The sequence below is a fragment of the Pteropus vampyrus genome, unplaced genomic scaffold (genome assembly GCF_000151845.1).
Source record: "Pteropus vampyrus isolate Shadow unplaced genomic scaffold, Pvam_2.0 Scaffold334, whole genome shotgun sequence".
Lineage (NCBI taxonomy): Eukaryota > Metazoa > Chordata > Mammalia > Chiroptera > Pteropodidae > Pteropus > Pteropus vampyrus.
In genome coordinates, this window is record NW_011889115.1 from 861854 (window position 1) to 885029 (window position 23176).

The window sequence follows — 23176 nt, forward strand, 5'->3', positions numbered from 1 at the left end:
ACTTGCCAGCTGATGTCTTATGTCAAAGATTGAAAGCTATAAATTTTTTAAAGGCTTGCTTATGGAAGACATTTTCACACAGCTTAATGTTTTGTTATTAAAGGCATGGTGGAGCTAGTTCCTGCTTCAGATACTCTCAGGAAAATCCAAGTGGAATATGGTGTGACAGGATCCTTTAAAGATAAACCACTTGCAGAGTGGCTGAGGAAATACAATCCCTCTGAAGAGGAATATGAAAAGGTGATTAGCATATCTCCTTATTCTAAATAACTTTGTCAAAATGATTTATGTATTATGTAGTTCTTCACTGCTTTTATTTTCCACCTCTGGTAATCAGCCATTTAGTCTTAAGTCATGAAAACATCTTTCTCTAAAAAAAAAAAGAATATAAAAAAAAATGCATTTAATGGCAGGAATTTGAGTGAAACCAATGCTAAATTACCCAGAAAACTTTCCAAACATGTATTTAGAGGCCAGAAAAACAGAGGTATTTATATAACCCATAATGTTATATTTCAGAAAAGTCTTGGAAAAAGTTATGGAAATAAGTAAGAGTGTCTGCATCATGTGGTAGTTAAGAGCAAGATTATGCGCCAGACTCTCTGGGCTTGATTTCAGGTCCTAAGTCACTCTCCAGCTATAGAGCCTCAGGCAAATTATTTAACCTCTTTGTGTTTCAATGATCTTTGCTATAAAATGTTATAATATATATTATGGTATCATAATGTATATAATGGCTGTAAAAAAATGATAGTATAAAGTTATCGTGAGAATTAAATGAATTAATATGTATGAAGTGCTACATAGAGTAAATTATATAATTAATAGCTGTTACTGTGGGAGGCATCATATTTTTTTTGTTTTGTTTTATATTGAATTACATAAGAGGAAAGGGAAATCTCTTAGGACAGAGGTTTCTAATGATCCTAAATCGGCCTAAGGAAGACCCAAGAACACTTTGAATAGTGATGTAAAAAGATCCCAGTTTTAATGTCATTTGCCTAGTTTATGTCAGATCATTAATGTATCACATTTGCAGATAGATATGTAAAAATGCTATCTGTTGACCTAAGAAAATAGACGAATTTTGTCTTTTGTTGATCTTTTAAAATGTTTGAGAAACACTTTCTTTCTTACTTTGTGGTTTGGGGAAAGCAGTGCAGCAGAAGCCGATACTTGTTAATAGTAACGTTGGCTCTTTTGTGATTTGGGATAAGTTGTTTGACACAAAATAATGGTCAAGTAACATACATTGAGGTCTTTTATGCATTTGGCTCTTATGTGCTTTGCTAAGTAAGGAGGAATATAACACAGTGGATTCACATTGCCTGGGTTTGAATCTTGGCTCTGCCACTTAACAATTATGTGATCTTAGGCAAATAACCTCTCTGTGTTTTAGTCTCATGTGTAAAATGGCAATAATAATAGTACCTACGTCATTGGTGAGATTCTAAATGGGTTACCATATACATATATACATATACATAATCACACATGTACCATGAGGATGGAGATCGGAAGAGTAATAGAGAAACAGAATAGTGCAGTGCCTGGTTTGTGATAAATGGTATGTAAACATTTGCTATCATCGTTATCATCATTAGTAATGATTGCTGGGGGAATTAAAGAATAAAATTAACAACCAAGAATACTTTATCTAGCAAAGCTATCATTTAGAGTCGAAGGACTGATAAAGAGCTTTCCAGACAGAAATAAGCTAAGAGAATTTATCAACACCAAGTCAGTATTACAGGAAATGTTGGAGGGACTTCTTTAAGAAGAAAAAAACATGTATCAAAAACATGAATAAAGGATGGTAATAATTGCATTCCTATCAACGAGTACCTCAAATGGAAAAGAATTAAGTGCTCCAGCCAAAAGACAGAGTGGCTGAATGGATAAGAAAACATGACCCGTACATATGCTGCCTATAAGAGACTCACTTCAGATTAAAAGACACAGAGACAAAAGGAAGGGGATGGAAAAAGATACTGCCTTGATGGATCTGGAGGGTATTATGATGAAAAGTAATTCAGATAAAGACAAATATTGTGATTTCACATATATGTGGAATCTAAAGAACAAAACAACAACAATAAAAATGGAAATAAACTCATAGATACAGAGAATATTTTGAGGGCTACTAGATGGGAGGGGGTTGGGGGGATGGCGATAAAGGCAAAGGGATTAAGAAGTACAAATGGATAGTTAACAAAATAGACATAGAGATATAAAGTGTAACATAAGGAAAACAGTTAACAGTGTTGTAATAAATATGTACGGGGGAAGAAGGGCACTAGATTTAGTGGAGTGATCACTTTGTGAATTATATAGATCTCTAATCCCTGCTGTACAACCGAAACTAATATATTGTATGCCAACTATAATTGAAAAAAAACCTCATTGCATTGTACAATGTAAATATGAGGAACTCATTGTCTATTATATTTTAATAAAGCTGGGGGTTAAAAAGAGTAAAATTAACCACATGGATATGTAGAGCCATATGACTGCTCTATTCAGAAATGTAGTATCCTAAGAATAAACTAAATGCACATGCTGTAGATTAAAATATTCATTGTATGCATTTGCTGTATCTTTCTGTGATATTATGTTAGCAATTTAATCCTCAGGACAGGCAGGACTCAAATAAAAGAAGGTCCCCAGCTTTGAGAAACTTAACAGATGACACATAAAGAGTCACCAGATGGGCAATAAAATAAATTAATTGTATTACTGGATGTTTAAAGATATAAGCTGACTTTCTTTACACATGCTTTCCCTACAGGTTGAAAAAAGGGAAAATATTCTTTTATTCTGGTTAATTTTTGTCCCAATGTTATTTGTGATAAGCAGCAGAGTCTGTGAGGAACAAGGTTCCACAAACACAATGCTTAAAAGATGTTCAAATGCAGCACCACATACCTATGTAAGGCCTAGTGGCATCTCTGCCTATTAAAAAGATAAAAGCTAGAGAGAGGGGTAATAACTACCTTTAGAAGGGTGGGGGTTTTTCCCCCCAAATATGAAAAAACATAACCCAGTTTATAAGCTATTGAGAAAATGGATTACAATAGTGTTTTAAAAGAGTGATGAATTACTTTAATCTTTGTAACTCTGCCTCCTTTAAATTTTTTTTCTTTCCTGTCATCATCAGGCTCTTGCACATAATAAATGTTCTTTGGTTTATTGTTGCTTCAGTCTCTGCCCTTCTTTTCTTGTCCACTCTGAGGTCGTCAGCTTCTTTGTCTCCATGGTAACTTGGATCACTTTTCCTTTGGTCTTTCTTTGCGCACAGAGTCTGTCCTTGGGCTCTGGACCACTCCACGTGGGGAAGGAACTTTCTCTTCCTGACCCTGCCTGCCATCCGTACACTTCCAGATATGTAGCCACTTAGATTTTTATTGTAGATAGAATTAGCCATTTTCTGAAACAATAGACACAGTTAACAATTTAAGTTCAAAATCTATTTTTCTTAAAGCACATAATCTTAAAGTCTCCTAAACTCCCATGTGCAGAATTATGAGTCAGCTGCCTTTCCTGCCAGCCCCTCAGTTTCTATTTGGGAACTTTTTCATGATTTAAGCATCATGACAACCTAAGAAGATGCTGTCGCCAACTGAAAGAAGAAACTTAGAAGACTTTTTTTTTTGCTTTTACTGATAATGTTTCAGCTAATCTGTTAGATTAAATGGAATTTTCCGTCCTGTAAAGAGTTGCTCAAACATTGATGTGCTTCTTATTAGATAAAAATTGACGCTGCTTTGTCCAATAAAATCCTTTCATTTCACACACAAAATTTTTTTTTTCTAAAACTTTTATATCTTTATTTTAGGCTTCTGAGAATTTTATCTATTCTTGTGCTGGATGCTGTGTAGCCACCTATGTTTTAGGCATCTGTGATCGACACAATGACAATATAATGCTTCGAAGCACAGGACACATGTTTCACATTGACTTTGGGAAGTTCTTGGGCCATGCACAGATGTTTGGTAGCTTCAGAAGGTACTAGTATTGTTATCATTGTTGCTGAAGGAAAAAGACGCTTCCTATTTCACAAATTAATGTCCCAAACCTTGCTTTTTTTCTTGCTATTCTTTGTTGCCTTGTAGCTCCCTTTGAGCATAACTGGGGATGAAAAAAGCCCTAAGAGATGACTTTACTACAAGAATGAGTAGGCATGTGTAACCTTCGCTGAAGTGAATTAACATGTATTTTATCTAGTTAGTGGTACCTATTGGAAAAGTTCTCATTCGTATAATGGCAATGAGTACAAAATTTTTCTCTATATTTGTAACTAATGTTCAATCTCTGTTTGGGTATGTTGGATTTATAAATATCACCTTGGGGAATATTTTCATATGTAAGTTCTGCATAAATAATGAGATTATATGATGATTTTCCTGAAAATGTGAGTTTTTAAGAATTAGCAAATTCAAAACTGCCTGGTGCTGTTTCCCAGTTGGAAATTGCTATGACTCAGATAGCTTAGCTCAATAACCATGTAATAACAATAGCACTGTGTGAATATTTTCTGTAAAAAATATTTTGTATGTACTTTCTTTTTAAATAGGGATCGGGCTCCTTTTGTGCTGACCTCTGATATGGCATATGTCATCAACGGGGGTGAAAAGCCCACCATTCGTTTCCAGTTGTTTGTGGACCTCTGCTGTCAGGCCTACAACTTGATAAGAAAGCAAACAAACCTCTTTCTTAACCTGCTTTCACTGGTAATTCTGTTCTTTAAAAGCATTGAATTTATTTTATATTAATGCTTCTGTGTTTCAATTTTTAAAAAAGGATCCTTCGTGATTTTGGAATAAAATTTACTAGTTTAAAATGTCAGATATATTATTACCAACATATTTAAAAATTGTTATATGAAGTATATCAGACACCATTTATACAAAATATAAAAAAATAAGGTTAAAGGGTAGTTCCTCTGCAGGTGAGGAGGAGGAGTAACCTAAAGGGGCCCTGAAGGGGTCATCTGGGATGCTGGTAGGTGTTTTGTGTCTTAATCTGGGTGTGTATGGATTGTGAACATTCATTAACCTGTACACTTAAGGTTTCTGTACTTTTCTGGATATATATTAAGTAAAAAGTAAAAATAGACAGAAAAAAACCCACTGTGATTATGACTAAACTTGATGTAAAAACAGAGTGCTAGACAAAATGAATTTTACAGCTTTAATTACATAAACTGACTTTGTGACTGCCAGCAATTGACTTCTTTGGCTTCATTTTTTTTTTTTCATTTATAAGAAAATCACTTAGATTTCTAAAACACTAACAAACTCTTCAAAACTGATTGTTTTTGTTTGCTTTAGTTCTGATTACCTGGCCAGCTTTTAAGAAAGAGTGGAAAAAAGACTTTAAAAAAATTTAACTTACAAACTTTTTTTTCTCCTTTTCTATAGATGATTCCTTCAGGGTTACCAGAACTTACAAGTATTCAAGATTTGAAATACGTTAGAGATGCACTTCAACCCCAAACTACAGATGCAGAAGCTACAATTTTCTTTACTAGGTAAGGTATATTAAATATATTGGAGACACAGCTTTGCTATGTTTTCCTTAGTATAAACAAATTCTATATCCAAATGCTGATTTATAGGAAAACGTTGATTCACAGTATTAGCAAATAGTAGGTTAAAATTTTATTTAGTGAATAAGTATAAAAGATTTGCAACATCATTTTAAAAAATACATTTTTTTCTTAAAATATGATCTCAAGGTTCATTTAGATATGATTTCAATTATAAACATCTCGTTTATGAACTATTTCTGTGAATCATTTTCTGCAGTGCCAAATATAAGGTTTTCCCCTAATATGATATCTGTACTAATCTATTTTTGAGGATTCTGCCATAACATTTTTAATTGATACCTTAAGTGCTTTATTAAAATGGCGAACTCTGCAATACTGCTGTAGTAAATTGTCATTATATGATGTAGTACTTTAAACACATATACCAATGATTGCATTCGAATTTTTCATTATTGCTGTAAAGGCAGGTCTTCCTGGAAAATATGTTCTAAATGTCTGCCAGCCAGGTTGCTCACTGACTAGTGCCATCTCATCATAATGCCGGAGCAGGGAGGGGCACATAAGCTTATGTTCTTTTCTTTCCTTTTTCTCTTGCTTTCTTCCTCTCTCTGGAGAAGAGGTAGAAAACACTGGACTGGACTTCCCTAGTCTCAAGACTCTAGGCTGAATTGAATTAAAGGAAGCTGACTTTTGTATAGCCTTCCAACTAATCCTGATTATTTAGGTATTGGTGTTTTTTTGTTTGTTTGTTTGTTTTTAAATAGATTTGTTGGTTACTTGGGGCAAAGCTGTAAAGCAGGCATATATTAGTCTGCTTGGTCTGCCATAAAAAAATATCATAGATGAGATAGCTTAAACAAAAAAAGTTTATTTTCTCATAGTTATGGAGGCTGGGCAGTCCAAGATCAAGGTGCAGGTGGATTTGCTTCCTGTGAGGGCTCTAGCTTGTAGACAACTGACTGCCTTCTTGCTGTTTTCTTGCATGAAATAGATAGTGTGAGAAAGCAGATTTCTTGTCTCTTCTTTTAAAGGACACCGATCTTGTTGGATCAGGGCTCTACCCTTATGATATCATTAACCTTAATTACTAAGTCCGTATAGCCCTATAGAGTTGAGGCTTCACTGTATGAATTTTGGGGGACACAAATATTTAGTCCAAAGCAAGGCAAAAACCTTTCTCTGGGGTTCTGTCACTTTTTGAATCTCTTTCTCTTTCTGGATTCCTTTATCCTGTTTCTGAGACTTGTTTTCTTTGCTTTCCTTAAATGTTTTATCCAGGCCTACCTTCCAAATTTATTCCCACCAAATTCCCTTTCCTGTCAAAACTTCTTTTCCTAACTGAGGGAAGTTAGGATTATCTGAAGAAGGACTCTGATACCAGATTCTACTATTTGATAGAAGAGATTTTTAAAAATTTGGATTACTCTGGATGTTTCCTTCTATACATGTGTAGTTGTCATCTGCCTCCGTTTATTACAAGGGAATAAAATAATGAAATCTTTTTGGCATTATACCAATCATCTTCTGTCCTCAATAGCTTTTAATTCCTATTGGACTCCAGAGGGCTCAAGAAATCCAAGGATCATTTCGTGGAATAGGATGGAATAGAGACTCATGGGCTAAATTTCTTTTTTCTTTGGAGTGAGATATATTTTAACGGGTTTTTGGCCTATAGAACAAAGGGAATCCTTGGCGAAGTGAAAATCTGCTTAATATTTTAAAAGATTTAAAGTTTTTTTTCATCTTTTATTATGTTAAAAGAATTGAGCTTGTATGTGTTCTCATGAACATTTACTGTTAACACATTTTCTGATTATTTTTGTAGGCTGATCGAATCAAGTTTAGGAAACATTGCCACAAAGTTTAACTTCTTCATTCACAACCTTGCTCAGCTTCGTTTTACTGGTCTTCCTTCCAATGATGAACCCATCCTTTCATTTTCACCCAAAACTTACTCCTTTAGACAAGATGGTCGAATAAAGGAAGTCTCTGTTTTCACTTACCATAAGAAATACAACCCAGATAAACATTACGTAAGTTTGGTTTTTTGTATTTGTAGAGACTCATGCCTATGTATTTGTTGCCCTTTCCTACTCCCTTTGCTGACTCTGCTACAAAGTTTCAAGCATTTGTTCTTTTCATACTTTTACCCATGATCCAAAAATAAATAAATGTATTTGGAGCATCCATAATTGTTTTTTGGTATTTATTTCTTGGTAAATTTGCTTCAAAATCATGAGACAAATGATATTCTTCTTTTCGGGGACAAAACTAAAAGGGTAGTACTTTTTATCTTCAATTTGTTCTTAATTTCAAGGGTAAAGCTTGCTCATTATAACAAATTGAACAAATATAAACCCACATACAGTAAAATTCTCATTCCACTGTCCAGGGATACAGTATTATATTACAAACACACAGTTTGTTTTTGAAAAATAGGATCTTCAGTGTGCCCTCCCCAGTGGTATAGTATAGCATTATCATCATTTTTTGCTGTTATTTTTTTACCCTGTGCTAATATTTTTGTTGGATAGTACTTTGCAGCACTGTCAGTCTTTAAAATTTTTGACAAATTGGTAAATTTTAGAAAGTGACTTTACTATTTTAATTTTCACCTTTTTTATTATTGGTAAATTTTTGTATGTTTGCTGAGTATTTTATCCTAGCACCATTTTATTGAGCACTCCATTTCCTCCCTACAATGTTTATAAAGCCACCTTTAAATACACTAAATCTATGTATATATAGCCCTGAATTTATTTCTTCTGTAGCTATATCTGACTCTTTCTGCATCAGTATTTTACCGATTTTATAATAGTTTGTATCCCACAAGCTAAGTTTTCCCTCATACTCCGGTTGCCATAAATTTTGTTTTCTCTTATTACTCTCTTAAATGGACTTAATATTTTCATTGGAAATGCACTAAATTTATAAATTTGGGAAGTACATGTATTATATTTAATCTTGGAAATAAAATGACTTTCACTTTCCAGTTCTTATTTCTATATCTTACAATGGTAAAGATCACCCTTAGAATGTAGTTAGATGTGCTACAAATACGATGAGTTTTATATTTGCTGTTTCCTATTGGTGACATGTATATTACCAAGTTAAAAGCACTTTGATTACACATCACCATCAAGCTATACGTTTTCTTTCTGTCAGGAAAAGTTTTATTATGAATCTAATGTATTTGGGTGTGATTTCTTTTCAGATTTATGTAGTCCGAATTTTGAGGGAAGGACAGCTTGAGCCATCATTTGTGTTCCGAACATTTGACGAGTTTCAGGAACTTCACAACAAGCTCAGTATTGTTTTTCCACTTTGGAAGTTACCAGGGTATGTTCCATCCATGTACATTAATCTTTTTTTATAGGACAAAAATTTATTATCAAGTATAGGTCAACAGCTTTGTAAGATAACTTAAGACTTAGTAAAGTACTATGGACCATATGTGATTTACTTTTCTTTGTATCACAAGTGTGTAATACAGTACTAGACATACACAAGTAACTAAGTTTTTGTTGAATTAGTAAATGAATAAATCAAGCTTTTAAACTTAAAAATACAGAATTTTCCAGCTTTCTAATTTAGGTAAAACTTTAAATTTGTTGTCTCTACCACAGTAAGCAATACAAGATAATAATTTGGAATCCTGGTTTTAAAAAGTCCGATTTTAAATCACAGTAGAAATAATCTATTAGGGCTATACTGAGCTCCTGAAAAATAAAAAGCTGAGGCATTGAGACTGTTAATCAGAATCTTAGTGCTTAGTTTTGTTTCTGATACCCTTTGGAAACCTTCAGTTTTAATGTAGCTAATGATCAGTAGATTTCTTCTGTCAAGTTGCTTAAATTCTTCTCATACTAGATTTCAAGAGTAAAGAGGAAGCAAAGTGGGTATCAGAGTTTATTTTCAATATTTTGATTTAGGCTCCATGTCATTTGTGGATTTTAACTGATATCTACAATAGCCATGGCTGATTGAGTAATGACTATTTTGGAGGATAAGATCTGCATAAAATATTTGCGAATAATCTTGAGAAGAAATAGTATAGCAAATTAGCAAAACCATGTACTTTATGTACCAATGTTCATAAAAAGATAATGGATACTTGAACTATTTCAGCTCTATTACTTGGAAGAGAAATCATAAAATTTACATTATAGTGGATTGAGACTCTACTTTGTATTTAAGTATATAAAAAGTATATTTCTAAGTAAAATGTACTTGATTCTATAAATACTTTCAGATGAAATAATTTAAATCCTCCCTTGTTATTGTTTTTCTTTTATAGGTTTCCTAATAGAATGGTTCTAGGAAGAACACACATAAAAGATGTAGCAGCCAAAAGAAAAGTTGAGTTAAACAGTTACTTACAAAGTTTGATGAGTGCTTCAACAGACGTAGCAGAGGTGACTGTCCTAACTGAAAAATAACATACTGTTTTTGTGCTACATAATATTTAAACTAACAGATCTTTTTCCTATTCTATCTTAGTGTGATCTTGTTTGTACTTTTTTTCACCCTTTACTTCGTGATGAGAAAGCTGAAGGAATAGCTAGGTCTGCAGGTGAGATTTTTTTTCTCTTTATTGATATTTCATGGCTTCCCTATGTCCTACAAGTCTTTAACTTCTCAGTGAATATGGTAGTGACAGTGGGGTTCCTGGCTATGGTCCAGTGAGAATGGGAGGAGGGTATTTATTTAAAGCCAGTGTATTTTTAGATAAATATAATTTTCCTAATAGAATGTGATTACCAAAGAAGTATATATCCAGTGGTCTACCAGGTTCTTTACCTTTTTTTTTCACTCCACATGTCATGGTATGGAGTTAAAGCAAAGATTTTTTGTTGCAGCTTGAACCACTGCAAGCAAAATAAAGATGAACATATTTATATTTTCAGATGCAGGTCCCTTCAGTCCTACTCCAGGCCAGATAGGAGGAGCAGTGAAATTATCTGTCTCCTACCGAAATGGTACTCTTTTCATCATGGTGATGCACATCAAAGATCTTGTGAGTGATTATAAATAGTGATGATTATAGAGGAAACCCATTCCTTGGTAGGAAGCATTACTGTTAAGGGAATGCTTTTCTTTATAGGTTACTGAAGATGGGGCTGACCCAAATCCATATGTCAAAACCTACCTACTTCCAGATACCCACAAAACATCCAAACGTAAAACCAAAATTTCACGAAAAACTAGGAATCCAACATTCAATGAAATGGTAAGTTAAAGTCATTTCTAAAAATTTCCTAGATCTGTTGTTCTGAGATTTAAAATTTTAAACACTTTAAATTAACATTTTTTAGATATCATTTGCTGAACTGCTTATTGTACTAGTAAAGCAAATCAATAGCAGTCCATTGCTCTTTAACAAAGTGATGCAGAATTGAACCCTCAATCATAAACTTTAGGTTTTAAGAAGATTTAAGGGGCCATTATTCCACTACCTTTCCAATGCCTGAACCCCTTCTACAACATTTTTAAGAAGGGGATGCCCAGTCTGTGCTGAAATTTTTCCAGGTCATCCAATTTGTTTGGGGCAGCTCCAACTTTTAGACTATTTTTTATACTAAGCTGAAATCTTCCCTCTCTGTTTGCATCTGTGAGTCTCAGTTGTACCTGTTGGAACCACACAGAACTATTCTTCTACATGGCAGCCCTTCACATAATTGAAGTTGAAATGCCCTCCTGTTTATTCTTTTGTTGTTGTTATTGTTATTTCTTATAGTCAAAGGTATGTTTTTGCCTTTCCCTGTTTATTCTTTTCAAACATCTTCAGTACCTTTACTTTGCTTGATACAATGTAGTTTACAATCATCCTCCTAACTTGTTTTGGTCTGCCAGCTGACCCTCTTAATGCAGAGTGCTCTGAACTGAAAGCAGTAAGCAAAGCATCAGCTAAACACTATAGAGCAGAACTGTGGCTTTGCTCAGCTACTCATGGTCAATTTATAAACTTAATCATCTATTAAAACCCACTAACCCTTAGTCAGCTACTTCTTTGGGATAAACATTGCATTATTTGTGGATATTAGTAGTAGCGGTTTTTTTCGAGTTAGTGTTCTACTTTCAAGAAAATGAAATGTGGTCAGTTTTTTAGTTCTTAGAGTCAGACAGTATAAAGGACAAAATTAAGGTGATGTTTCTCAGAAGTTATGGTGAGGCTTTCTTGAAAAACACAACCTAAATGTTGAATGTGGTGTTTGAAGGAGAGTAGCTTTTCAACACTCCAGATTTTGCTGTAGTGCTTTTATAACTGGTGTGTTTGCATTGAATTATGTTAATCAGAAATTAGCATTTCATGGTAAATAAAATCCAACAGAAAATAGATAACAAAGGGAAATTTTAATCTCTCATTTTTTGTAAAATCTAATTGTTATCCCAGCTTGCTTCCTTCAATGCTTTTTATCCCAGCTATTAGATCATCTTAATGCATGCTGCCATGTAATTTCTTTTCCCTTCTTCATACCTCCATCTCTGTAAAAAACATGCTTTTAGTTTTTAGCCACTAATAATTTTCAACTTTGTATATTCCTGTGTCACTCAGAGGAATGATAACACAATCTAAGACTCTTGAAATTTATCTAAACTCTGAGACAAATCCCACCAGATGTGTCATAATCAATGTTATTAATTATAGTTACTCTTTGAGCAATAATTTCACTTATGTTTTTACTTAAAATAATCCAAGAAACCAAACAATTTGTAACTTTGTTTGTTTGTTTTGCCTTTGCTCTAGCTTGTGTACAGTGGATATAGCAAAGAAACCCTAAGACAGAGAGAACTTCAGCTAAGTGTACTCAGCGCGGAATCTCTGCGGGAGAATTTTTTCTTGGGTGGAATAACCCTGCCTTTGAAAGATTTCAATTTGAGCAAAGAGACGGTTAGGTGGTATCAGCTGACTGCAGCAACCTATTTGTAAGCTAGTGAATTTGTGAGCTTTGGAAGCAAGAACAGTTAAAACATGTGCGTGCTTGCGCGCGCGCACACACACACACACACACACACACACACACGAGAACTTTGTATAGTATTTTTATACTCGGACAGAAATTGTAAAGTAAATGTACTTGCTGCATTTCAACACACGTGTTGGACCAACAGTCACCTAACTAACATGAATTTGTTGAAGCCATTGGCTTTTTTAGTCATTTTATAGAATGCTATAAACCCTAAACTTAATATATAATAAGTCCTAAAAAAAGACTTGGAGTTGGTGAAGGATTTAATCCTCTCTTGAGTAATAGCTTTAGTCTGGTCTGTTTTGCATTGTTTCTCACACAGACACAACCTGTTTGTTTCCTGTTTTTGCACCTTCTATAGCCTTTACCACTGTGCGTGTTCGCAGACACCAAAGGAAAGGAAAGGTGCAGGATGTTACCATAAAATGCAGCTGCTATTCACAGGGCCGGAAAGCAAAGCACAAATAATAGTTATGTTAAGAACTACTAAGTAGTTTATAGAAGTAGGGGGGAAATAATATTGATTTATATTATTCATGTCTTTAAAGCCTTTTTCAGAATTAAGTGCCAGTCATTGAAGTTGTAAATAATGGTGCCTTAACTTCATAATGCTTCCTGGCACTTCATTCTGATTTTTTCCAGACTTGATAACTAATTAGTAAGTAGTTTTCACTCACTTTCAGCTTACTCAAGACAAGAAATTATGTACATTTACTAGTGTTTTTCCCACAGAAATGTCATTTTCTCTACTTCTGATGTGTGATGTAGTTAAACAGTCAGCCATTTGACTTATGTTTTTGTTGCCAGGTAACCGAGATTCCTTGCTCTAGCTAGCTGTACACTAAATTCCTTCATTCCATTATAATCCTACATTTATTCCTAGCAGTGTGAGTCGAAGTTTGGTAGTTTCCTTTCCATAGATCTATATTCCTCTCCCTCATTAAATAAGTGAAAATTGTTTACCCATGTGCCCATTCCTGTTTGGTAGAAGAACTCCATTAGTAGGCAGACTCTTCACAAGAGGCACAGGACAAGAATTCTAGGGTCCAGACTGAGTATTAATTTAGACTTTTATAGCAAAGTTTGTCTTTTAAGCTGTCTTACTTATATTTGTAAGCATTGTACATTCACATAAATTACTTAATATAATGAGACTCAGAACCATAAGGGACATGATCGAAATTATTATAAGTAATCATTAAGATTCATTTTTATTAGTTATTCATTCAACTTCACAGCTAGTATGTGTTTAGTTTGGATAAATATATACATATATCAGTTCTTATGGCTAAAATAGAAAATCACTTTTTAAATGATAATAGAGATTGTAGCTATCTAGGTGCTGTGAGATGACAAAATAAACAATAAAGAATACCAAGAAAGGACAATCTCCAATTCAGTTGTCCAGAACAGAATTTTTATGAACTGTGCGAATGTTTAATGAAAATGGTGATACCTGCAGAACAGAAATAGAAGACTTGAGGATATATCAGTGGGACAGGCTAAAAAAAAAAAAAAAAAAAAACTTGAAATTTTTGGTGCCTAACACTATGGTCCATTTTTATGAAACCCCCTGTTAGCATGATATATAAATATCTTTTTTTAAATGTTCAAATGTGTTGTCTATTTAATACATTAATTAAAATGCAGAGCAAAGCCCCACCGTTTATTTCGTTTTTCCACATAATAGTTAACGTTTTCTTAAAGTGTGTAAGTAGCTTTGCAAATGTAAAGAAGTACTAGATATTTTCACTTAAGTTTTTGAGACCTAATTCCATTCCATGAGTTGTTACTTAGCCGCTGTAAAAAGAAAGTATGGTTTTGGTAAAAGGTCATTGTTAATTGGACTCAATGTATACTGCCTATTTGCAGTCTGTTAATGCAGCGTCTCTTAACACAGATACTAGAGCTAGAAAATGTGATGTCACTTTTCAATTACAAGAAATCTGGATTCTTATCTAAAAGTATATATTATGATTACTGCTATACAGTTAACCAGAGTTCAGAACAAGTGGTAATGTTTTCTCTTAGTTTATCTGTTTTCGTGCCTTCTTTGGTCATTAAAAAACCACACACACCTTTTACATATATTTTAATATAAGTTATTTCTTTGTGAAATGCTAATCTTCAGCCCTTACCAAAAAAAAGAAAAATTAAAAAGGGACAGAGACGCCTCTTTGCACTACTACTATCAATAGATTTTAAATCAGTTGTGTTTTTGTAACATTTTTTTAAAGCTTGCATTAAATAAAACAAAAGTTTAAATAAACTGGCCAAGACACTAATTTTTATGTATAATCACAATGTTTTATATCTATCTTTATCGAATTAAAAATAATTATGCTACATGTAAGTCCTGCACCAGAAGAATTCTTTCCCCTTGCAGTGTTTTGGGATTTGAAAATAATGGTTTACTCCAAGAACCTATTATTTTCTCTACTGAGGAACCCAATGTAGAGCTTGCACTGACTTTTTTATTACTGCCTTTATAAACATCAGTAGGTAGCTAAATGTTAGAGCATGAGTGATCTCTGATAAAGTGTTCTTTTATCTTTTCAAATTAAAGTTGTATAAAAGTTTTGATATCTTGCCTTAAATTGGTTAACTGTTTTTATAGGAATCAAATATTGTGGCATTTTAAAAAAGAAAATATTCAATTTTGATACTTAGACTTCAGATCAAAAAGGACTGAAGTCACACTACTTTGATCTATAGATTTACTTACATGCTGTTTGACTAACTGCAAATATGAATGAATATGGCAATTAGTCTTAATCTGTAAGAACCAAACCCTTTAATTATATTAAGGTAGTGAGTAAAGATGTATATTTTTATTAATAACCTTGCATATATTCATTCAGTGGATTGAACGTGACTTCATAACTGTACTACGATTGTATTAAAATATTTCTGGAATAAAGGAATTCTGTTATCATTTCTTTCCTCGTCAACATAGTAACATTTTTGGTTCCAAACTTTGAGCTCACTGTTGCTGTTCTTTGCATCTCACCCAGGAGTTTATTGGGTTCAAATAATCCTGAATTCCAGAACTGGTCTGTCAGTTGCCTCTAAAGATGCTCTAATCGTGTCTGATTTCTAATTGTTGTTCTATGAAGGTCTAGATTGCCACTTTCGTAGAGCCCCGTCACCATTTTATGGAAGTGAAATGCTTTTGTGAGTATGGCCCCTGGTTTTTGGTAGTTTATTTGAATATTAAATAGTGTAGGAACAGCCATGTTATAGACCTATCTACATAACAGGGAAATGTAGATTCTTCTACTACCATACCATAACATGTAAAAGGGTCCAGATACAATTAGAGCCAGTTTCTCTTGGAGTGATGAACTCAGTTTCTGTCAGGGGGCGAAAAACTTTATTTCACCCCTACTCTTTTGAAACTCTTATCATGTAAATTTTAGACATATAAAATTAGACAACAGTATAACGAACTCCATGAATGAATCCATCATAAATCTTCAACAATTTTGATTCTTTATTAACTAGGATGTGCCTAGGCGTAGATATCTTTTTATTTTTTCTATTTAGGATTATGAATCAGTAGCATCAGTTCTGAATAATTTATTATGACTTCAGTTCACTACTTCTGTCGACTGTTTAACCTATTCATTGAGGTTTAATTTTGGTGGTTGTATTTTTCATTTTTAGAACAACTATTTGGTTATTTTTGTTTGAATCATGATTTAGTAAAGACGTAAGACTGACAAGATCAATGAGGAAAGAAGTTTTTCAACAGATGGTGCTGGGACAGTTAGATAATCACATGCAAAAGAATGAAGTAGAACTCTTACAACATATATAAAAATTGGTTCAAAATAGATCGAAGACCTAAACATAGCTAAAATTATAAACTCTTAGAAGAAAACATAGATGTACATCTCTGTAACCTTGGATGAAACGGGTTTAAGTATGACACAAAGCACAGGCAACAAAAGAAAAATAGATAAATTGGGCTTCATCAAAAGTAAAATTGTGCATCAAAGGACAGGCACCATTAATAAAGTAAAAAGACAACTTTATTAATGACAACTTTATGATGGGAGAATATTCACAAATTATATATCTGATAAGGGTCTGGTATCTAGGATATATAAAAAACTTAAAAACAACAGAAAGTCCACCCAATTTATTTACGGGCAAAGGACTGAACAGACATTTCTCCAAAATGGCCAACAGTCACCTGAAAAGATGCTCAACATCATTAGTCATTAGGGAAATACAAATCAAAACTATAATAAGTTACTATTCATACCCACTAGCATGGCTAGAATAAAACAAGTGTAGGATGTAGAGAAGTTTATCGCATTTTGTTTATCTTGGAACTGTCATTCATTGCTGGTGGGAATGTAAAACAGTGCAGCTGCTGTGGAAAACAGTTTGGCAGTTCTCAAAAAGTTATTTATGACCCAGAAATTTACGTACTGTGTGTGTGTATAAAATTTCAAGGAGATTTGAAAACGGGTACTCAAATACTTGGAACACAAATGTTCAGATCATTATTCATAATGGCCAAATAGTACAAACGAGCCAAATGTCTATCAACCGAGGCACAGATAAAATGTTATATATCCATACAATGGAATATCCAGCCATAAAAAAGAATGGAGCACTTACATATCCTACAACATGGATGAATATTATGCTAATGGGAGAAACCACACACCAAACGCCACGTAGTCCATTTATATGAAATAATCCAGAAGAGGCAAATCCAGAGAGACAGCAAATTAGTGGGAGCCAGGGTCTGTGGGGGAGGGGAGACTGGAGCCTGATCGCTTAAAGAGTACAAGGCTGCTTTTTGGGGTGATGAAAACTCCTGATTAGTGGTGATGGTTACACAATATTGTGAACATACTAAAAGACACTGAAGTGTGCTTTAAAATGGTTAAAATAGCAAATTTTATGGTTTGTAAATTTTACCTCAAAAGTATAAAAGTTCACATAATCAATTTTTTAAACCAATCACTGAACCTCTGCCTTTAATAATTGTGTTAATACTGATTTAGGTAGTAGAATTATTGTAAAAAATCGAAAGTTTCCAATTTATAAAAGTTCTCAAAAAAGCATGCCATGTATCAAGGCAATAGGGGTTGGCTTAATAGGTAAACACCATCTGATTAAAGTTCAACACACTCGACTACATATTTTATCTGATATTGATACAAACATGGCCAGATAAGGTGAATTAAAAACTAGTGGAGGGTTTAAACATGAAAACCAAACCCCTGATATAATAGTTATAATTCCTATTCCCTGAATAAATATTTGAGTTGACATTCCTATATCCTTATTAGAAAAGTATGTTCTAATAACTGATTTTTTATTTATTTATTTTAACCAGAGTAGTAGTCTCAAAACAATCTAGCACTGGGGTTGGTTATATCATAGACATCCCTCAAATAATCCACTACAAGACATAACTGTGATAAGTCAGGGGCTGAAGGCAATTCATTCCAGCAATGCACACACACACTGGAATCCAGGTAGCCATTACTATTAATTACTTCCAGCGTAGCACATATCACCATGGTATTGTACCTAAGAACTTATTAAGGGCAGAGACAGACGGTATCTAGTGCCAAGATTAAGGATTGGCACTGGTGAATAAAAACGAACGATTGTATATGTCTGAACTTCAGGCACCCAAATTTGCTTGGGGGTGGGGCGCAGATAACGGCCTTCCCTAGTACAGGGACTAAGTCCATCAACCCCTGCAGCTGTCTCTGCTCCATGCCCTCTCCCTGTTCAGGATTCGAATCTGTAAAATCTTGCTTCTGGCAGCACTTCCAGAAGCGCACAGTACCGGCTGGAAGAGGACTCAAATTCCCCACTCCAGCCACGAGCCGCCCCAGTGACCGATGCATGCTGGGATATGTGGTTCCGCTGGCTGAGAAATCTACTACTACATTGAAATGCATTTCGGGATATGTAGTCACGCGGTCTCCGAGAGCCACTCAGCGTAGCTCTGCCTCTCGCACGCGAGGAAGCGGGGACGTGTGAGGTCACTTCCTGCGTGCTGGGTGGCTTCCTACGGTTTCACAGCCCTCGCTCTCTTTTGCGCTGCCTGTCCGCCGCCATCATGGGTCGCATGCATGCTCCCGGGTGAGCTCCGGTTTCCCAGCGGGTTGCAGGGCTCTGCTGCGGGGGTGTGGGCGAAAGGAGGGAGTGTGGGCAGCGGGTCCAGGGAATGACTTGAGTTGCTGTGGCACCGACCGCCACTTCACCTTAAGACTGCTTCTTTCCCCAGGAAGGGCCTGTCCCAGTCAGCCCTGCCCTACCGCCGCAGCGTCCCCACAGTAAGTAGCGTGCGGTGACCGGGGAAAGATGGGGGAGGAGAGTACCATTTGTGGCTCGGGGGAAGTGGTGCCGGGATGGGGCCATAAGGGCCGTGTGTGCATGAGGAGCACGACTTTGAGAGTGGAGGGATCGCTGTGCTTAGGTACCATCCCTGGTTTCTCGTTCTAAGGCTGTTTTCATTTCTACCAATAGTGGCTGAAGTTGACATCTGACGACGTGAAGGAGCAGATCTACAAACTGGCCAAGAAGGGGCTGACCCCCTCACAAATCGGTGAGTGTTTTCTCTGATGTAGCCCCTTCCGCTTGCCCTCGTGTAACTTCTTGAAAAAGGCCCCCCCAGGGTTGGTGGTAAATGTGTCCCATAAGTGTTTTGCAAATCTTCTCTTTTTTCTGTCTTTACTGTTGAGGGCCGAGACCTAGCCTTCATTTGTTGAAATCTCAAATTCTCATTCAGAAGACGGTAAAATTATAAAAACGTTTGCCAAAATTTAATTGAGTATATATACTGTCGCCTGGGTACTCTCCTGAGTGCATTGTTTTATGCGTTCTACACATATTGATCTCATTTAATTCTGACAGCAATACTTTTCAAGTAAATATTAGTAGTTTTCCTCATCCTGACAGTTGAGGAAACTGAGGCACAGTGTAGCTAGATAAGTAGCCCCAAGTCACACCTCTTGAGTGAAGGAGTTGGGATTGGCTACTTAGTGCTTGTTACACTTTCGCCACAGTTAGATATGGTTTGAACCTCAGCTGTGTGTGACTTAAAAGTTTATTTGGCAAATGTTTGCCTGCTATGTGGTTATGGACACTGAGAATATAGTAGTTGTAAACGGGCAAAATATCTGCTCTTCTGGAGTTTATTATCTAATGGAGGTATCACACACAATAAGAAATACATAGTAGACTGTCCAGTAGTCAGATGTGCTATTTTGAGAGTTTTTTTAAAAAGTACATAAAATTTTCAGAAGAAATTCTGATATTCTTAATAAACTGGTTTTGATTGAACAGATGTACAGAGCAGGAATCTCATTGATAGCTTCTCTATCCTATCCAGCAAGCTCACTGTGATGATGGTCTTCCAACATTCGCAGTTTCCACCAGAAGGGTTTTCCTTAGTGTTGGGTAAACCTTCCTTGGATGTCTGAGTGAGCTTGTGTGAATTCTCATGTTGGTTTATGTGATATATAATAGGAAGCCCCATTTTACAGATAGGAAACTTGAAAAGTGATTTGATCTCAGAACTTTTACATCACATACTCCAGTTTGTGTGTTTGGTGTGGGAATTTATACTTATTATCCCTTGGCAGGTGTGATCCTGAGAGACTCACATGGTGTTGCACAAGTACGTTTTGTGACAGGCAATAAAATCTTGAGAATTCTTAAGTCCAAAGGACTTGCTCCTGATCTTCCTGAGGATCTCTACCATTTAATTAAGAAAGCTGTTGCTGTTCGAAAGCATCTTGAGAGGAACAGAAAGGTAAGAGACTAGGACTGCTTGTACTAACTTATCTTAATAAAATATAATGCATCTGATTTGAATTATCTAAGGTGGCTTAGGGCACAAACTGGTCACACTAAAGTTGCTTTGAAATAAAAATTCTACCAGAAAAGATTTGGGCGTTGAGGGGTCTTTGGCTCCTCTAGATACAGTGTATTTAATTAGTTGAAAATGTTGAGGTCTTTTATTTGCAGGGTTTTCAAAGCCTGCTCAGTCTTGCTGGAAACATTAAATTCTCTTTAGGACTTAATGTAATGTAGCCTCATGAACTCTGGCCTGTGATTCTATTACAGGGTAACTTTTCTTTAAAGTGTATAGTGTCTATACATTCCTTTGTTAAAAACAATGTTTGATAGTGTTTAGTTGTTTTGGGTGGTTTTCTTGAATTTTATTTTTATTTTTAGGATAAGGATGCTAAATTCCGTCTGATTTTGATTGAGAGCCGTATTCATCGGTTGGCTCGATATTACAAGACCAAACGAGTCCTCCCTCCTAATTGGAAATAGTAAGTATCAACCTTGTTAACCTAAACAGGAGTCAGCCAGATAGTAAATATAGTAGAAGGACTGATAATAATGTTTTAGGTTATAGCTATATGGTCAGCTACTCTTTTAATTGTCATTATAGTGAGAATACAGCCATAGATGATACATGGACAAATGGGCCATGGTTATGTTCCATTGAAACTATTTACAAAGACAAGCAAAGGGCCATGGTTTACAGACCCCTGAGTTAGAACATGAACAAGCCCTTTGAATCACTTTTAGATAGATAGTGGGTGAGATTTCAGTTGGTACCACTGTTCCCAGGTGTTTATGTTGTCTTTATTTTTGCATCAGTTGCTCACTATGATGATTGGTTTCCAAACGTTCGCAGTTTCCACCAGAAAGGTTTTGCCTTATGTTGGCCAGTTCTTCCTTGGATGTCTGAGTGAGCATCGTAATTCATTTTGCTTGAGCACAATAAACTGATTCAGGAACTAAGCAGTTTGGTACATTTAATACTGTTGGGGTTTATTTAAGCTGTTTGGAAATAACTTCATCAGCTTGGAAGTTCTATGGATGAATATGGAGAACCCGTATTAATCCAGTCTTCTCCCCTCCTCTCTTCTTCCTTTTCAGCGAGTCATCCACAGCTTCTGCTCTGGTTGCATAAATTTGTCTATGTACTCAAGCAATAAAGCCATTGTTTCACTAGAAGCGTGTTTTGTGTTTCTTTCCCTTAAAAAATGTGTATCAGTGATTTTTATGTGTTGCTCTGTTTTGATGTGGAAGTGTTTCAGCAGAATTAGAATTGTGTAATTCCACAGGAAGTAATAAGATCACATATTATTGCATCCAGTTTATAATTTCATCAAGTTGAGCAGTTTAACTTCATAGGTGGTTGTTGTATGGCGGGGCTGGAAGAAACTAGGAAGTAGTAGTGACTTATTTTGATGTCATGGCAAAAATGTTTCTTGACACGTTTGATGTTAAATACTCAAGTAGTACTGTGATGTTATCCACGGTGTAGTATTAGAAATATACATGAAAGTGTCTGAAGAAGGTACATCTTTAGTATGGAGGGACCTCCAGAGGAAGTCCTTCCTGACTTGGTAGTGAGGCTTTAAGATGAGGAAGATGGGTATGATGATTCAGTAAACAGTACAAGCACCGTTCCATATGGAGTAGAGGAAATGGGAAGAACTGGGAGGTGAACTCAGGTCCCTGAGCCTTGCAACTTTTGGATGGGTTAAGATAAATGTCATGATACTGGGTATCCTGTTTGAAAAAGGCAATTCTAAACTACTGAAGTGAGTTGTTCAAGGTTGCAAGACCAGCAAATGACAAGCTGCATGTCTGGCTGCTTTACAAAGCCATACTTCTTTGGGATGCAGAAAAAGTTTAAGCTGGCCATTTGTATGAACCACCTTTTTTCTAAGTTTATATTTAATATTAAGCTTTTTACTTAAGCTTTACACTAAGTAGTAATCAAAGTTGTGTTTGAAATCACACTACTAGGCAAAGTCTTTGTATTCAAGAGACCAGTGTTGTAACTGGCATTGATAACCTGTAACCTGTTGAGTGCTGGGGTCAGGAGGTAGACACCCAAGTTACCTTGTTCTTCAACACCATGTATTCCCCTACCCAGCAGTATGTGTTCTATGCTGGGTATACAGACTGATCCAGACCCCCTAGTGCGCTCACAAATATGGGAGACAGGTGCAAAAACAGTCTCAGTATTTTATCCATTTTTTACCTAGTGTTAGATGTAAGTTTTTAATCCTTTCTGCTTTTGTGTTCATATCTTGAAGTGGATAACCATTATAAACCAGGAAATGAACTGATAAGGCAAACATCTTCAAAAGTGATGAACAAGTAAAACAAGGTAACGCATAGCATAATTCTTTGCAAACCCTACATAGCTAGGCAAATATTGGATATTGATGGTTCTGGACAAAAAACTAGTCAGCTGTAGGTGGAGCATCTGATGTTTCAAATCATCTCTAGGTTTTAAATTATAAGGAGTAGTTACATAATTATAATTCTTGCCATCAAGTCAACAGAACTACTGCAAATATTGTTAGACTGTATATGTTTCACTGCCTCAAAAAAATAACATACTTGATAATAATGTAAGAAAATATGAAAACTTGAGTGTGGACAGAGGGGCCAAACTTCGATTTCAGAAACAGCCCTTCCACTTACTGGCTGTGTGATTCAGCCAGTTTAGATTCTCAGTCTCTAAATTGTGAGGATTACATGGGTACTTCATACATGGTTAGTAGGTAAATCATTCAGAGACAACAGTTTCTTTACTGAACGTTCCTTCATGACCTGCTAATCACACACTTGCACA

At 35.3% G+C, this 23176-nt stretch overlaps 2 protein-coding genes and 2 non-coding genes across 4 annotated transcripts in view; all 4 read left to right on the plus strand.

Annotated features, from left to right (window-relative positions):
- PIK3C2A (phosphatidylinositol-4-phosphate 3-kinase catalytic subunit type 2 alpha) overlaps nucleotides 1-15461 on the plus strand; it is a 97717-nt gene extending 82256 nt beyond the window's left edge. Inside the window, exons 21-31 of the mRNA XM_023522142.1 lie at nucleotides 104-240; nucleotides 3836-4005; nucleotides 4574-4730; nucleotides 5421-5530; nucleotides 7377-7584; nucleotides 8766-8890; nucleotides 9849-9966; nucleotides 10052-10124; nucleotides 10459-10568; nucleotides 10656-10781; nucleotides 12300-15461. Coding sequence (XP_023377910.1) covers nucleotides 104-240; nucleotides 3836-4005; nucleotides 4574-4730; nucleotides 5421-5530; nucleotides 7377-7584; nucleotides 8766-8890; nucleotides 9849-9966; nucleotides 10052-10124; nucleotides 10459-10568; nucleotides 10656-10781; nucleotides 12300-12482 — 1517 coding nt within the window. The 3' untranslated portion in view covers nucleotides 12483-15461. The remainder of the gene's footprint in view (nucleotides 1-103; nucleotides 241-3835; nucleotides 4006-4573; nucleotides 4731-5420; nucleotides 5531-7376; nucleotides 7585-8765; nucleotides 8891-9848; nucleotides 9967-10051; nucleotides 10125-10458; nucleotides 10569-10655; nucleotides 10782-12299) is intronic.
- Nucleotides 15462-18504: 3043 nt separating this feature from the next.
- Nucleotides 18505-21537, plus strand: RPS13 (ribosomal protein S13). The gene is made up of 6 exons (XM_011378209.2): nucleotides 18505-18642; nucleotides 18788-18836; nucleotides 19030-19108; nucleotides 20148-20317; nucleotides 20743-20843; nucleotides 21460-21537. The coding sequence occupies exons 1-6, from the start codon at nucleotides 18620-18622 to the stop codon at nucleotides 21491-21493; spliced, it is 456 nt and encodes a 151-aa protein (XP_011376511.1). The 5' UTR covers nucleotides 18505-18619; the 3' UTR covers nucleotides 21494-21537.
- Nucleotides 19900-19989, plus strand: LOC111730762. The gene has a single exon (XR_002776814.1). It is a non-coding gene; the product is annotated as a small nucleolar RNA SNORD14 (small nucleolar RNA).
- Nucleotides 21182-21272, plus strand: LOC111730761. Its single transcript, XR_002776813.1, has one exon. It is a non-coding gene; the product is annotated as a small nucleolar RNA SNORD14 (small nucleolar RNA).
- Nucleotides 21538-23176: the final 1639 nt, after the last annotated feature.